The 17,855-nt window shown below is 44.9% G+C and overlaps 1 protein-coding gene across 2 annotated transcripts in view; it reads left to right on the top strand.

Annotated features, from left to right (window-relative positions):
* Positions 1-17,855, top strand: part of MAB21L4 (mab-21 like 4) — a 99,869-nt gene that overhangs the window by 53,644 nt on the left and 28,370 nt on the right. For both annotated transcript variants that reach the window (XM_030216874.1, XM_030216875.1), the window contains exon 3: positions 6,937-7,084. In XM_030216874.1, the coding sequence (XP_030072734.1) occupies positions 6,937-7,084 (148 nt within the window). The remainder of the gene's footprint in view (positions 1-6,936; positions 7,085-17,855) is intronic.

Below are 17,855 nucleotides of genomic sequence, written 5' to 3' on the forward strand. Positions count from 1 at the left end.
AACACCCACGAAGGACACTTTGAATATCGGGTGATGCCGTTCGGTCTCTGCAATGCCCCTGCAGTATTTCAGAACTTTGTGAATTACATTTTCCAGGACTTGCTCTACTCCTCGGTGATCGTCTATCTGGACGACATCCTGATTTTTTCCGCTTCATTGTCACAACATGTTACTCACATCCGCACTGTGCTCCAGCGCCTCCGGGAACATCAGCTGAATGCCAAGTTGGAGAAATGTTCATTCCACCAACAGAGTTTGCCTTTCCTGGGATATATCATTTCCTCCACCGGGTTACAGATGGATCCCGGTAAATTGACAGTGATCCGAGACTGGCCGTTGCCTCAGGGTCTGCGGGCTTTGCAGAGGTTCCTGGGGTTTGCGAACTACTACCGGCAGTTCATCCAGGATTAATCTCTCATCACGGCTCCTCTGACGGCCCTCACGAGGAAGGGGGTCGATGTAAAGAATTGGACGCCGGAGGCTTTCTCTGCATTCTCCACATTGAAGAAGGCCTTCCTCTCTGCCCCGGTACTCCGCAGTCCGGATCCTACTCAGCCTTTCCTGGTGGAAGTGGACGCCTCATCCCTGGGAGTAGGGGCAGTTCTCTCTCAGACATCGGCATCCGGGAAAAAACATCCCTGCTTCCTCTTCTCCCGGAAGTTCCCCCCCCCCCCCCCCCGGAACGAAACTACACGGTGGGGGATCGGGAGCTTCTGGTGCTCAAACTAGCTTTTGAGGAATGGCGATACTTACTAGAGGGAGCAGCACATACAGTAACTGTAATAACCGACCACAAGAACCTGCTCTATTTGCAAAATGCTACCAGACTGAATCCTCGCCAAGCCCGGTGGTCTCTGTTCTTTGCCCGGTTTCACTTCCGTCTGATCTTCAGACCAGGGGAAAAGAATGTCCAGGCGGATGCCCTGTCCCGCAGCTTCGAGGCTCCCGAGGACCAGGAGGAGCCCTACCCAATGTTGTATCCGGCATGCATTCCCTCCATGCCCGGGGCCAGTGCCACCTGCCAGAAGGCCGTTCCTGTGAGGCTTCGTAGGAAGGTGCTGCGCTGGGGGCACGCTTCCGAATTTGCTGGACACTTCGGGTTCCACAAGACCCTACACCTGATCTCTCGATCGTATTGGTGGCCTCGGATGGCTGATGTTCTACAATACGTATCTACCTGTCCAGTGTGCGCCCGAACTAAATCTTCACATCAAAAGCAGTGGGGGCTGATGCAGCCCATGCCGATACCACAACAGCCATGGGAGGACCTGTCCATGGATTTTATCACCGACCTGCCACCCTTGCAGGGCAACACGGTCATTTGGGTGGTGATCGACCGGTTCTCCAAGATGGCCCACTTCATTCCTATGAAGGCTTTACCCACTGCCGCTACCCTGGCTGGAAACTTCATCACACACATCTTCCGGCTCCATGGACTGCGTCAGAGGATCATTAGTGACCGAGGCTCGCAGTTTACCTCGTGCTTCTGGATAGCTTTGTGTTCAGCTTTTGGGGTTACCACTTTATTCTCGTCTGCATATCACCCCCAGACCAATGGTATGGTGGAGCGGGTCAACCAGACGGTGAAGGCGTTCCTTCGGGCATACTCTAACCAGCGCCAGGATGACTGGTCTACGCTGCTACCCTGGGCTGAGTTTGCCTATAATAACAGTCTGCATTCGGCCTCCTGGACGACACCTTTCAGCACCATCTATGGACGCCACCCGCGTCTACCTCCTCCAATTGCCCCTGCAGAAGTTCCACCTCAGGTGCAGTCCACAGTCTGTTCCTTTCAGGAAGCTTGGAAGAAGATCCAGGAACAGTTACGACGAGCCGTGGTCAAGACCAAGGAGACCTATGACCATAGAAGACAAGCGGCTCCCACATTCCTGCCAGGAGAAAAGGTTTGGTTGAGCACCCGATACCTGAAACTGCGGCTCCCATCTCTGAAGTTTGCTCCCCGGTTCATTGGACCTTTTGCTGTATGATCCAGGATAGGAGCAGTGACTTACCAACTACACTTACCCGGTCAACTTCGGGTGCACAATGCTTTTCATGTGTCCCTCCTGAAACCTTTCCGCAGGTCAAAGTGGCATCCTGAACCCAAGAAGGTGGTCGTGCCTGAGCGTGATCCAGATCCAGAGTATGAGGTGGATCGCATCCTGGATTCCAAGCGTAGTGGAAGGAAGTTGTACTATCTCCTCGCCTGGAAGCATTTTGGACCAGAGGATAACTCCTGGGAGCCGGCGGACAATGTGCATGCTCCAGATCTGATCCGGGAGTTCCACACTCATCATTCTGCTAAGCCCAGACCGAACCGGTGAAGGGGAGATCTTTCCGGAGGGGGTACTGTTACGCTCTGCTACACTTCTCCAGGATGGGTTGGTTTCTGTTTCCTAACCTAGCAGCCGTCATCCGGGTTGGATCATGGACAGCAGTCATCTTGGCTAGCTCAGGAGGGGGCAGCCATCTTGGAGTAATGAGGTCAGGAAGGAAGCCCATATTTGGATGTAGGCACCTCTGCTGATGGGGGCAGCCATCTTGGAACAGCTGCTCATGGTTGAGCCTAATTCCTGCTCTATTTAAAGCCCTGTTTCCAATCCTTCCATGCTTCGGCTTCTATTCGCTTAGAGGTTGTGGTCTTCATCTGTTCCAGTGTTTTCCTGTGTTCCTGACCTTGGATTGTTTACTGACCACGCGTTGTGGTGCTGCCTGCCCAGACTTTCGGATTGCTCTCTGTTTTGCTGCTTCACTGACTCTTTGCTCTTGGACTGTGTCTGCCTGCCTGCCAGCCTGGTCAGCGGTTGTGCAACCCCGCCGGTTCCAGAAGTCCTGGTGGCCGCCTGCACCTGGGGGCTTAACTCCCAGGGAATGGTGGTCGCTCCCCAGGTGAAGCTAGGGGTTGTCTGGCTGCCTGATCGAGTGCGGTGCCACTTCATCTTCGCCGTGCTCAGTCAGGGCACAAGGGCTCACATTCACCAAGTCATAACATGAGGCCAAGGGTTACCCACCAGTAATTGATCTGACAGAATCATAAAACATCGTTACTGACCAGAACTTGCAGTGTATGGCTGAAACGGAACAGAAAGACCTGTTGCTAGGCCAGGAAATGACAGAGTCCTTGCTGGCACCTGCATAGCTAACAGGACAAAGTTAGGATTACATTTTATATGATTCTACATACCCTGATAGCTATTGCAGGCAATGGTACTGAATATTGCTGGCACCCACATAACTCCTGGCTCTTCCCTGGCTCCATGCCCTTTACTGCTCCTTTCCTTCCCACTTTCAAAATGGCCGGTGAGTGCTGATATTCAGTGGTACTGTGCAGTTAAATGCCGCTGAATCTTGTTTTTATCAGCTGCATCTTCAACAATGATGGAACCAGGGCCGTGCCAACACGGTAAGTGCGGTAAGCGCCACAGGGGGACGCCTGCCTTCAAGGGCGCTGCGCCGTAGTTGTATTTATACAAAAACCTTACTCCTCTGCTCCATCCCCGATTCCCCGGCACTCTAAATTTACCTCGCTCTGCCTCCGACGTCTGCGCAGCGTCAGTGAAAGTGCTGCCTGTCTGACGTCTCTCTACCAGCCTTCCCTTCACTCGTTCGTTCCCTCTGTGTCCCGCCCTCAAAGAAATGACATCAGAAGAAGGCGGGACACAGAGGGAACGAAGAGCGAAGGGAAGGCTGGTGGAGAGACGTCAGACAGGCAGCGCTTTCACTGACGCTGCGCAGACGTCGGAGGCGGAGAGAGGTAAATCTAAAGCGCTGGGGAATCGGGGATGGAGCCCAGCTCTTCCATGCGCCTTAGAACCAGGCAGGTCTGGGGGGGGGGGGGGGGCGCACGCGTGCCAACTGATAGTCTGCAGGGGGCGCCAGAGACCCTAGGCATGGCCCTGGATGGAACAGAAAGCTGAAATGATCCCTCTGACTGGAGAGAGCATGTAGGGCAATACAAAGTCAACACTTGACACATATACCGCAGAGCATCTTGTCACAATGCCTGTTGAAGAAGCACCAGAAATTTAAACCTTTTATGAAATGAATGTAAATCCTGCAAATAAGCGGTAACATGGTAATATCTTGAACAGCCAAAATTGCCCTGGGCAGCAGCATTTTGGATCAACTGAAGGTGCAGTATATCAAGTAATTAAACTTGGAAACTGCAATGCCTTCAAATCTTGCCTGTGAGAGGCCCAGGTACAAGCATTGCAATAGTCTAGTCAAGATAATACTAAACTTTGCATTACCATCCTTAGATCTTCAAAAGGAATCATGGGATTTATTTTACTAACCATTCATAATTGAAAATAAGGATTGCATAACACTCTTAACCTGCTCACAAAACAATAAGCTTTCACCCAAAATACTGGAGAGAGGTACCATACAAAAAATGGGGGGTTGAAACTCACAGGAATTGGTTTCACTCTATTATGCCCAAAGCTTAATGAGCTCCCAGGAGTTTCTGTTTGGATTAGCTGCCACCCTCCTGTATCACAGATTATCATAAAATATTCTTATTATCAATAAGATCTTGGTGGAAAACTGGCATGGAAAGCTCACATCAGTGCTGCATGAGTTCATCCTGATTAATCTCATTCCAATGAATACAAAGGGAAGTGCCTGAGAAATGGCCCATATGAGTTGGGAAACCTGGCACTGGCAAGGGTGGGGGTGGGGAGTATTAGAGGGGGTAGATCATTGTTAGAGTTGTATACATCTTACAGGTGTTACTGGCTTTGTATGCACATGGCAGCACAGACAGATGATCAGGTAGATGGTTGGTTTTTTAATACAGTTCCAAACGTGTCTCAATAACAGAGGCATATGATTGGTGAACAGGACACCCATCTATTTGTACATGTACTAAGGGTGATCGAGTTGGTTGTGTCCTTACTCAGATGTAACAAAAAAGAATATTCACAGATCTTGAGCAGTGCAATGGGAAAAGGACATAAGAAAGTTGTACCTATATGCAGATTGTAAAGAATTTTGAAGGCATAGAATACTAGCAGTAATATTGAAATGTTAATATGGAGTGATTTTGCTAATTCAGCTTCTTTAAAATTTTCTTGAACCTCCAAGTCAAGTTAATTAGAAAGTCACAAAATGGTTCACACTCATTGCTCCAGTTGGTTTTTATTGGTTATGAGGTCAGAGTGCAAATAAACTATAAACATATGATATTGCATACTTTGCATAGAACAAAGAAAACTCCTGATTGGTCCCAGGGGCTCAGGGAAACAGCTTAACACTTAAAATAATGATTTTAGCAGAAATAAATAGCAATGATTTTATTAAGAATATAAGCATTGCCATACTGGGACAGACCAAAGATCCATCTAGCCCAGTATCCTGTTTCTAACAGTGGCCAATCCAGGTCACAAGTACTTGGCAAGATCCCAAAAGAGTAAAACAGATTTTATGCTGCTTATCCTGGAAATAAGCAGTAGATTTTCCTAAGTACATCTTAATAATATCTTATGGATTTTTCTTTTAGGAAATTATCCAAACTTTTTTTAAAATTCTGCTAAGCTAACTGCTTTTACCATATTCTCTCACAACAAATTCTAGAGTTTAATTACACGTTGAGTGAAGAAATATTTTCTATGGTTTGTTTTAAATTTACTACTTAGTAGCTTCATTGTATGCCACCTAGTCCTAGTATTTTTGGAAAGGGTAAACAAGCGATTCACATCTACCTGTTCCACTCCACTCAGTATTTTATAGACCTCTATCATATCTCCCCTCAGCCATCTCTTCTCCAAGCTGAAAAGCCCTAGCCACTTTAGCCTTTCCTCATAGGGAAGTCATCCCATTGCTTTTATCATTTTTGTTGCCCTTTTCTGTACCTTTTCTAATTCCACTATGTCTGTTTTGAGATGCAGTGACAAGCAAGATAGCAACTCCTCACAACATGGGTAAGGTCACGGATGGAACCCAACACAGGAAATGCTATTCCAGCTTATATTTTCTAGAATAGGACTTCTGACACAATAGTAGGTTTGACCAGTCAGTCTTCCAGAATTTCTTTGGGGATTAGAATCCAATTCCAGCCGCCATGCTCATTTCTTTCAGTTCCAGTCTGCCTTCTTTAAAACAAAACAAAAAGCAAACAAAATAAAAACCCAGTAAAACAAATCCCCATGGGGCTTGTTGGTGTTTCCCTGTAACAGATGTATTAGTTGTATTATTTTTCCTTTTTGTCTGTTAAAAGCAGCCTGTAGCTAGGGGATCCTATGATGACAGGACCTGCTGTCCTGCTTGTCCTTGGAGAAAACCAAGTTACTTACCTGTAGCAGATGTTCTCCATGGACAGCAGGATACAAGCTAGACCTCACATACCCTCACACCTTCCTGCTGAGTTGTATTATAGAAACGGACTATGCAGTAGTGGCAGGTGGGAAATGGCATGCATGTGCGCTGAGCCTACTCAAAAGTTTACAGAAACTGAAAGCTAGAATAGCTTCCTGCACCAGGATCTGTTGGTGACATCACCCATTTCTGAGGACTTGTATCCTGCTATGGGTAAGTAACTTGTCCCCCCCCCTTACAAAACCACACTAGTGGCTGCCGGTGCGGTAATGCCGACACAGTCATTCAAAGTGAATGGGCTATGTCAGCATTGCTGCACGGCTTTGTAAAAGGGTGGGGGGTTGGTTTATTACATTGAGAATAAACATACTGTGAAATCATAAATTTCCACAAATTTTATACTCTCCTTTTAACTGGCAGTGTAATGATACTTATGGAATTGTAATAGAATATGTATTATATGGATCGACTTAGTGTTATCTAACCTGAATGATGTTTCCAGTCAGCTACTTCATAGTATAAATATGTACATTACATGAATTGAAAATATTCATTTGACTCTATGACAATCTTGAGCAATAATGTTTGCCTAGTAGCAGAGTTTTCTTTCTTGATTTTCAGGTACTCCTCTCATCAGCTACTTAGGAAACTTTTTGACATTGTTGATACCCTGGGAGGCCACCGCCTGGACAGTCTTTCCATTCTGGACAGGGTGAACAATGAATACTGGCTAGAAGGGGACAGGGGACTTTCCTTCTATCACCTGAAGGTAACATTTTCAGAGTTTGTGTTAACCCTTTCCAGGCTAAATTTTAGAGAGGGTAACAGATAAAACAAAAAGTTAAACATGGGGTACAGTGATGACAGAACCTAGTCATGTAAGTAGTATTTCTCAAGCTGGTCCTGGAGTATCCCTTAATCAGTCTGGTTTTTCAGGATATTCACAGTGAATGTTCATTACATGGATCTGCATGCACTGCCTCTATTGCAGTAGTTTTCAACCCAATTCTCAGGGTCCACCTGACCAGTCAGGGTTTTCAGGAGAGAGATTTGTATACCAAGAAAGAAGTGCATGCAAATCTATCTCATGCATATTTATTGTGGATATCCTGCAAACCTGACTGTCCAGGTGGTCCCTGGGTTGAAACCACTGCTCTATTGCATACAAATCTATCTCATGTATATCATTGTGGATATCCTGAAGACCAGATGGGGGAGGGGTGATATTCCAGAACCAATTTGAGAAACATTGACATTGAGGAGTAAATTGAGAGCAGTGAGAATGGACAACAAATTCAAGATTATGAGTCTATCATATTTTATTTATATGATTTTAACAATATGCATTCCATATCTAATAATTCCATATCTAACGGCGCTTGGGGCATTTTTCTCTTTGTATCTAATCTTTTTCCAGTTGCTAAAGTACCTTAATCATTTATGGCCCCTATTCACATTCTCTTCCTAGCTCTGTCCCTTCCTAATCTTTTCCCTCACCCCCTACCTCTCTCCGCTACAGGAACTCACTTCCCATCCATTGACTTCATCACCTCACCTTCTCTCCTACCCTCTTCCTCCCTCGTGGCTTTTAATCTTCGCCTCTTTCTTCCGTCCATTTTGCCTTCCCCATTCCACCTAAATACCTCTCGCTTTCGACGCCTTCGTGACCACACCTCTCCTACTCTCCTCCGCTCTCTTTTACTCCTTCTCTTACTCTCAGCCGGTGACATCAATCCCAATCCTGGCCCCCCTCACCAACTATTATCCCAACTCTACAGATCTCACCGCGACCTCTCTAACCTCATCTCTATTTCTCTACTCCCCTCCTCTTCTCTGCCCTTCTCTTGCACCCTAAGGAATGCCCGCTCTATCTGTAACAAACTCGCCTATATCCAGGACCTCTTTATCTCGCGTCACCTCCATCTGCTCGCCCTAACAGAAACCTGGCTCTGCCCTGATTACTCTGCTTCAGTCGCAGCCCTGTGCCATGGCGGTTATCTATTTTCACATACTCCTTGCCCTGCTGGCCGTGGGGGCGGTGTTGGACTACTTCTCTCTCCCTCCTCCAGATTTCAACCCCTTCTTCCACCTAAATCTCACTGTTTTTCCTCCTTTGAAGTCCACTCTATCCGCCTTTTCTCTCCTCTGCCTCTTCGAATAGCGGTCATTTATCGTCCCCCTGATAAGTCCCTTTCATCCTTTCTCAGTGACTTTGACGCCTGGCTTGCCTTCTTCCATGATCCTTCCTCCCCCTCTCTCATCCTTGGTGACTTTAATATTCCTGCTAATGATCCTTCCAACTCTTATATTTCCAAGTTACTCGCTTTAACGTCCTCCTTTAATCTCCAACTATGCTCCACCTCCCCCACTCATCAAAATGGTCACTGTCTTGATCTCATCTTCTCCTCCAACTGTTCACCTTCTAGTTTCCTTGCCTCTGATCTTCCCTCCTCTGATCACCATCTTATAACTTTCACACTTAAATCTCCTCCCTCCCAGTCCTGTCCTATCTTATCTAATTTATCTAGGAATCTTCACGATATTGACCCTTCATCTCTATCCTCCCATGTTTCAAACCTCCTCTCTACTGTGGCACCATCCACGTCTGTCAACGAGGCTGTTTCTTCTTACAACAATACTCTATCCTCTGCCTTAGACACTCTTGCACCTTTGATGACCCGCCCTGTAAGGCGTACAAAACCCCAACCTTGGCTGACTTCTAATATCCGCTACCTACGTTCCTGTACCCGCTCCGCCGAACGCCTCTGGCGGAAATCTCGGGCCCTTGCTGATTTCTTACACTTTAAGTTCATGCTGACCTCCTTCCAATCTGCTCTTTTACGTGCCAAACAGGATTATTATATCAAACTGACCAACTCTCTTGGCTCTAATCCTCGACTTCTCTTCACCACATTGAACTCGCTCCTCAAGGTGCCCCCTCCCCCAACTCCCCCTTCATTATCTCCTCAGACCCTTGCTGAATTCTTTCACAACAAGGTTCAAAAGATAAACCTTGCTTTCTCTACCTCACCACCTCTCCCTCCACTAGTCCGTTCCCCGCTCTCTCCTTCCCCTCATTCCCTTTCCTCCATTCCTGAAGTTACTATTGAGGAAACTACACTTCTCCTTTCTTCCTCAAAATGTACCACCTGTTCCTCTGATCCCATCCCCACCCACCTTCTTAATGCCATCTCTCCTGCTCTTATTCCTTTTATCTGTCATATTCTCAACCTCTCACTTTCCACTGCGACTGTCCCTGCTGCCTTTAAACATGCTGTGGTCACACCTCTCCTTAAGAAGCCTTCACTCGATCCTACTTGTCCCTCTAATTACCGACCCATCTCCCTCCTTCCTTTTCTTTCCAAATTACTTGAGCGTGCTGTTCACCGCCGCTGCCTTGATTTTCTCTCCTCACATGCTATTCTTGACCCACTACAATCTGGTTTTCACCCTCTCCACTCAACCGAAACTGCGCTTACTAAAGTCTTTTGACACTGTCGATCACAGCATACTTCTCGATACCCTGTCCTCACTTGGATTCCAGGGCTCTGTCCTTTCCTGGTTCTCTTCCTACCTCTCCCTCCGCACCTTTAGTGTTCACTCTGGTGGATCCTCTTCTACTTCTATCCCTCTGCCTGTCGGCGTACCTCAGGGTTCTGTTCTTGGTCCCCTCCTCTTTTCTATCTACACTTCTTCCCTTGGTTCATTAATCTCATCCCATGGCTTTTCCTACCATCTCTATGCTGATGACTCCCAAATCTACCTTTCTACCCCTGATATCTCACCTTGCATCCAAACCAAAGTTTCAGCGTGCTTGTCTGACATTGCTGTCTGGATGTCTCAACGCCACCTGAAATTAAATATGACCAAAACAGAGCTTCTCATTCCCCCCCCCCCCCCCAAACCCACCTCCCCGCTCCCCCCCGTTTTCTATTTCTGTTGATGGCTCTCTCATTCTCCCTGTCTCCTCAGCTCGAAACCTTGGGGTCATCTTTGACTCTTCTCTTTCCTTCTCTGCTTATATCCAGCAGATTGCCAAGACCTGTCGTTTCTTTCTTTACAACATCCATAAAATCTGCCCCTTTCTTTCCGAGCACTCTACCAAAACCCTCATCCACACCCTTGTCACCTCTCGTTTAGACTACTGCAATCTGCTTCTTGCTGGCCTCCCACTTAGTCACCTCTCCCCTCTCCAGTCAGTTCAAAACTCTGCTGCCTGTCTCATCTTCCGCCAGGGTCGCTTTACTCATACTACCCCCCTCCTCAAGACCCTTCACTGGCTCCCTATCCGTTTTCGCATCCTGTTCAAACTTCTTCTACTAACCTATAAATGTACTCACTCTGCTGCTCCCCAGTATCTCTCCACACTCGTCCTTCCCTACACCCCTTCCCGTGCACTCCGCTCCATGGATAAATCCTTCTTATCTGTTCCCTTCTCCACTACTGCCAACTCCAGACTTCGCGCCTTCTGTCTCGCTGCACCCTACGCCTGGAATAAACTTCCTGAGCTCCTATGTCTTGCCCCATCCTTGGCCACCTTTAAATCTAGACTGAAAGCCCACCTCTTTGACATTGCTTTTGACTCGTAACCACTCGCCTCCACCTACCCTCCTCTCCTCCTTCTTGTACACATTAATTGATTTGATTACTTTATTTTTTTTTTGTCTATTAGATTGTAAGCTCTTTGAGCAGGGACTGTCTTTCTTCTATGTTTGTGCAGCGCTGCGTACGCCTTGTAGTGCTATAGAAATGCTAAATAGTGGACTTCCGGTGACGTCACAGTCCTCGATGGAAGCCTGACTCTGTAGCTCCCGACCCATCCAGCTACAATAGCGAACTTTAGCGGTAAATACGACGACTTTTGTTGTTTCTTCGCTGGCACAACCTTGCTTGAAAGATAGGAAGGCGACATGACACAAAAAATGAAAAATTTAGAGGCGCGAAGCGCGATGCGCAGTAGCCAACGCACATCCAAAACACCTTCGCGCCATGCTTCCCCGCACCATGAAGAGGCCTCAGATTTCAAATCGGAAAGATCGGAAGAAGACACGGGCGGTGTGAGGAAATCACATTCCACCCGTTTGCTTATGGATTTAAAAAAAGACTTGGCCCACATGAAAGCGGATATAGTAGAGCGCATTGATAATCTAAGGGGTGAACTTAAAGAGGTAGGCACCCGTATTGAAGATTTAGAAGTGCGAATGGATGAGCACGTGGAAGTAGTACAACAAATGCGACAATGTGAGGAAGGTATTACAACGCAGATGTCTGAGCTACAATATAAGATAGATGACATTGAAAATCGCAGCAGACGGAAAAATTTGCGGTTTCGTGGGGTGCCGGAAGGAGGAGCCCAGGAAGACGTCCTGAAAATTATACAAGAAATTTGTAGGCAACTCCTGGAGGCACAGCCAAATATGCCTGTAACTGAGATTGAAAGAGCTCACAGAGCATTGGGTAGTCCGCGAACCAATAGATCAAGAGATATTATTGTCAGGTTCTGGAAATTTTCTGAAAAAGAGCAACTACTTACCCTAGCTCGCCAGCAGAAAGAACTGAAGTACAATGATACTTTGATAACAGTTTACCAAGATTTATCAGCATATACACTGCAATGGTGCAGGGAGATGAAACCGATCCTGGATACTTTGAATAAACATACTATTAAATATCGATGGGCTTTTCCATTTGCCCTTTGCTTTGTCATAGCAGGCAAATCACATCGTGTACGTACAGTTGCGGATGCGAAACAACTACTTCAATTGGCAGGCCTAATGGAGATGGGAACTGAGGAAACAACAGCGGCTAATAAAGTGAGAGATAAAATTCATCAATGGAAGCAAGTCTTCAATACAGCAAAAAAGCCACGAAAGACGACAACACGATCCGTAACATGAACTGGAACATTATTAGAGTTTTGAATATTCATGATAAGAAAACGTCTAGAGAAGTGAGAGGAAGTGCATTTATATCAATGCGAGGTGTTGTATTTCAAGGATGTGGGGGAGTTGGGGGTTGGGCTGTGAATGAGGCTGTTGTCCTCTCTGGGAGATCTAGATGGGTAAGGGTGGAGATCTTGTTTTCTGCTCTTCCCTACTGGAATACACTGATGGGAAAGGGGAGGGGGGAGGGGGTGGGAGGGATTGTTCTTCTTCTATACTTGTAAAGGGGAAAGATTCTATTACAATGGCTGTTATATGCTTTGGTACAGGCTTTTTCTCTGATTCAGGAAAGTAAATGAAGTCAGATCTAAAAATAGTTACTTGGAATGTTAAAGGTTTAAATTCTCCGAGAAAAAGACAGATGATATACCAAGAGTTAGCTAGATTACATCCACAGGTGGTAATGTTACAAGAAACACATCTGAAGCGAGCACATGAATACTTGTTCCGCCCTGCCTCTTATTCAAAAATTTATTTTGCTTCTGATATTACCAATAGTAAAAGGGGAGGGGTTGCAATACTCTTTCACGATAGTATACCCATACAGACCCAGCAAATTAAGAGAGATACAGCAGGGCGATACCTTCTAATCAGGGGACAGTTGGAGTCTAGGGAGTATACCTGGGGATCCATATATGGGCCAAATGTGAACCAAACCTCCTTCTTAAAAACACTAAAAAGAAATATTAGACCCATGGTGGGTGGCAAACTCATATTGGGAGGTGATTTCAATGCTACCATGAACCTGAGCTTAGATCGCTCGGGATCTGTGTCTCGGGCAGATAGAACATTAGCTGATCAGATGGCACTATGGGTGGAAGAGATGGGTCTCTTTGATACATGGAGGGATGGACACCCCCTGGACAGGGATTACTCATTCTATTCCCCGGTGCATGATTCATACTCCCTTATAGACTATCTCCTCCTGGATAAATTGCTGGGAGGACAAGTGAAGGAGGCACAAATTGGAAATATTACTATTTCAGATCATGCTCCATGTGAGGTACAAATGGTACTTTCAGAGGTTGATGAAGGACAGAAAATGTGGACTTTTAATAATACCCTGTTAAAAGATGAATGCCTATGTGCAGATTATGTGAAAATGCTTAAAGAATACCTAAAATTTAATTTGGATTCGGGGCCCTCAATTGCAGTCGTATGGGACGCATTGAAAGCAGTCTCACGTGGCCATTTTATATCAGTAGCGGGTCATCTTAAACGAAGGCGGGAGTCCTTGAAGCAATATTGGAGGGGCAAGATTGATGAGTTGGAGGCTGTTCACAAACGAACAGGCTCTACTAAAGCATATAGAGCTCTTCAGGAGGCGAGGCTCCACTTGGATGAGTTGCTTCTAGGGGAGCTTGATTTTATTAATGAGAAACTTCGGCTCCATGTATATAATGGAAGAAATAAAATTAACCGTCAATTGGCACTTCGTTTGCGTAAACTTAAGATGGACAGAAACATATTCCGGATTAAAGATAAAAGGGGCATTGCTCTTTCCACATCCCGAGCTATCAGGGAGAGATTTAGGGAATTTTACGCAGAATTATATACTGGGGATTCCTCCATACAAAACACTGCTATCCAGGCGTACCTAGAGAAATTAAATCTCCCAGCACTGCTTCCAGAGCACTGGAGCAAATTAGAGGCTCCGATAGAGGTTAAGGAGGTACTCCAGGCTATTAAGACATTGAAAACAGGCAAATCTCCGGGAGTGGACGGGTATACTGGAGAATATTATAAAATGTTTGCTCCATACCTTGCACCTGTATTGACAGAAGTACTAAATTTTGTAAGGGATGGAGGGAATTTGCCCTCAACCATGAAGGATGCATGGATAGCAGTCATTCTCAAACCCAATAAGGAAATTACTGAATGTGCCTCGTACCGCCCGATTTCCATACTAAATGTTGATGTACGTATCCTTGCAAAAGTGATGGCCACTCGGTTAGTAACTATCCTGCCAACCCTAATACACTTGGATCAGGTAGGCTTTATAATGGGCAGACAAGCCTCAGATAATATTCGGAGAACAATGGACGTCATATACTTGACACAACAACAACAGTCCTCTTGCTGTTTATTGAGCATAGATGCTGAGAAGGCTTTTGACCGAGTGCATTGGTCCTTTTTGCACTCGGTATTGCAAAAGTTTGGATTTGGACCTATGTTTAGGGGACTAATACAAGAATTATATACTACACCTAGGGCATGTATTAAGATTAATGGTAATACGTCTCCTTTTTTTGAACTATCACGAGGTACACGTCAAGGCTGCCCTCTTTCCCCTTTATTATTTGCTCTTGTTATGGAACCTCTAGCTCACACTATTAGATCTAATCAGAATGTCCAAGGGGTAAAAGCGGGGAGATGGGAATCAAAAATTGCTCTTTTTGCAGATGACATTTTGTTGACCTTAACCTCTCCTTTAACATCACTGTCAGCAGTATTCGCTGAAATTGAGTCATATAGTCAAGTGTCGGGCTTTAAGATCAACTATACAAAAACTGAGGCCATGGCAGTGGCTATGGAGGAAGGAGAGTATCAGACTTGCTGTCAGACTTATCCACTAACTTGGGTCTCTCGGGGACTGCGATATTTGGGGGTTGTACTTACCTGTAAATTGAATGATATGAGTGCAACAAATTATTTGCCCCTGATTAAGGAAATTAGGAAAGATTTGGATAGATGGGACCCTTTATATCTTTCATGGTTTGGAAGAGTGGCAACTATAAAGATGAATATTCTCCCGCGTCTGCTCTATTTGTTTCAGTCGATACCACTTTCCATAAATAACCGTATGCTCACCTTGCTACAAACAAAAATAGAACACTTTATATGGCAAGGTCATAGGGCACGTCTCCCTAGGTCCCTTCTATATGCTGCTAGGAAAAATAAGGGTGGACTAGGGGTACCCAATTTGGGACTATATCACAGAGCTGCCCAGGCGAAAGCTGCAATTGAGTGGTTTCATGAATCGGATCATAAGCTATGGATTAAGATGGAGCAGTACATGATACGAAGCCCTCTTCGGTTGGGGCAGCTCCTTTGGTTGGCACCCAGATATCGATATTTAGCTCAACCTTTAAATCCAATTATTCAATACACTTTTTCTTGCTGGGACAGGTTGGAGAGGACGAAGGGATTTTATGAAACACGCCTTACACCCATAGCTTATAATGCGGCATTCCCTCCTGGATGTCAAGTGTCCCCTTTTGTTAACTGGTGGAAAAAGAGATTGATATGGTGGGGGCAATTGATAAAAGATGGGAGTTTTATTACATTTCGAGAATTGGCTAATGAATATGACTTGCCTCAGCAAGATCAATATGCATATAATCAGATCATTCACTATTTTCAAACAATAGGTCTGAAATGCAAATTAAGAGGGGAGATTACACTCTTGGAGCAGCTATGTGTAGAAACTGAAAAGTCCAAGGGACTAATCTCTAAATTATATAGGTACCTGAGAGACTCCATGAAGATAAGCTGTAAACATCGGGACAAGTGGGAAAGTGAATTGGGAGTGAAATATACCCTTGAAGAATGGCAGCAGATGGAGCGAGCCTCAGTGTGTAGTTCACCAGCAATTAATATTCAAGAAAATTGTACAAAAGTAATATACCGTTGGTATCTCACCCCATCACGTTTGTGTCATATGTATCCTGGGACATCGAAATTATGTTGGAGAGGCTGTGGGCAGCTTGGTACAATGGGACACATTTGGTGGTCATGTAGAAAAGTGCAAGCATTCTGGAAATCGGTGCGAGATAGGATACATAGGTGGGTGGGGGGTTCCATACCGTGGGATCCTGCAGTGTTTTTATTTAATAAACCAATTATGGGACTCACCACTCAGGGAGGCCAATTGGCAAAACAATGTTTTAATGCTGCACGACTGACGATAGCTCGGATGTGGAGGCAGGAAAGCTGTCCCTCAATACGGAGATGGTATAATTTAGTATGGTATATAAGTAATATGGAAAAATTAAAGGCCGAGGAGAATAAAACCTTAACAAAATGGAAACAGATTTGGGCACATGTAACCAAATCTCCATTGTAGATATGGATTTTGGAATCTTCTTTAGGAATGAGACAAAGACGAGAAGAAGGAATGGGGAGGGTGGGGGGATGTTCCTAGATACATATAAAAAAGTTTAAATGTTACAAGAAATGTTATTGCTTTTTATGCACATTGCATTGGGAGTCTTCATATAATATGTAAAGTAATGTGAGAGGAACCTGTATGATAAGCATTTGTACGGTTTTAAGTTGTACCTTGTGATTTCTCTCAATAAAGCCTCTTGTTAAAAAAAAAAAAAAGAAATGCTAAATAGTAGTAGTAGTAGTAATATAATAATTTGCTCCTGCAACATTCCAATGTCTCTCACTGCGTTCATAACCATCTCCTGAAGTCACTTTGCCGCAGTAGAAGCCTGCTTGCCTGACATCAGGAGATGTTACTACTCTCTGTCTCTGTGGCCTCAAGTCCACCAAGTACAGACGCTGCTTCAGACAGGCTGTGGTTCGCTGTTTCTGTGGTCCCGCCCTTCCGCAAACAGGAAATTTATTTATTTATTTATTACATTTGTATCCCGCACTTTCCCACTAAAAGCAGGCTCAATGCGGCTTACATAGTAATAGGTAACACAGAATTTTGTTATGTAAAGTAGGAAATTAAGTATAACATAGTAATAGGATGGATGGGTAGGTAGGTAGAGACAGGTGATAGAGAGGAAGGTAAGGTGGGAGATAGAGTCTGGGTCAATGTTGTTTTCTCTTCGGTATATGTAAGGTAGATGGGTTCATAAGATTAATCTTGAATAAATGAGGGTGGGACCAGAGGAACAGTGAACCACAGCCTGTCTGAAGCGACGTCTGAGAAAACAATAAGGCAACGGATTTGCAAAATCCAACGTGGAAAACAAACTAGCAGATCAGTAAAATATCCCAAAAAAACTTTATTGAAGATACCGTGAATGAGACAAATACCCGACACAGGCCGTGTTTCGCCCAACGATAGGGCTGCGTCAGGGGCTAGTCTGTATCTTTCTTAAATAAGAGCGGTATCAAATAATATATCAGGACAAGGATACAAGAAATTTTCTTCATAAAAAACCAGCATGAACAGCTCAAAATAGCATATCCTGCATGACGCCAGATAATAAATAGTCCAAATGCTTCTGACTCAATGAGGTCTTTTTCCTCCTTTATTAAAAAAAATGTATTAAAAATGTCATTTAAAAATGTTATTAAATATTAAGTTTTCACCTTTTGGTGGGCTTTGTCCACTATTTGTCTCTATTGTGTTTGCACATTTTTTTTTAGATTAGTGAACATTTTCCTTCTTTACTTTATCCAGAATGGAATCTCTGATTAGGACTGTTAGCTTTCCTGGAACCCACAAACTCTCCAGCAGAGGTGATATACACTGTAGTCCTTCAGGCTCAAGATGTTTTATTTTTAAAGCACAAGGTTTCTGGTCCAGTGTAGGAAATTACAGCAACATTAGTCCATTCTTCTCTTCCCCTTTCTTTGGGAGTAGAATAGAAGGTATGTAGAGGGGTCCCCACCCATCAAGGGATCCAGACAATG

The sequence above is a fragment of the Microcaecilia unicolor genome, chromosome 10 (assembly GCF_901765095.1).
Source record: "Microcaecilia unicolor chromosome 10, aMicUni1.1, whole genome shotgun sequence".
Taxonomy (NCBI): Eukaryota; Metazoa; Chordata; class Amphibia; order Gymnophiona; family Siphonopidae; genus Microcaecilia; species Microcaecilia unicolor.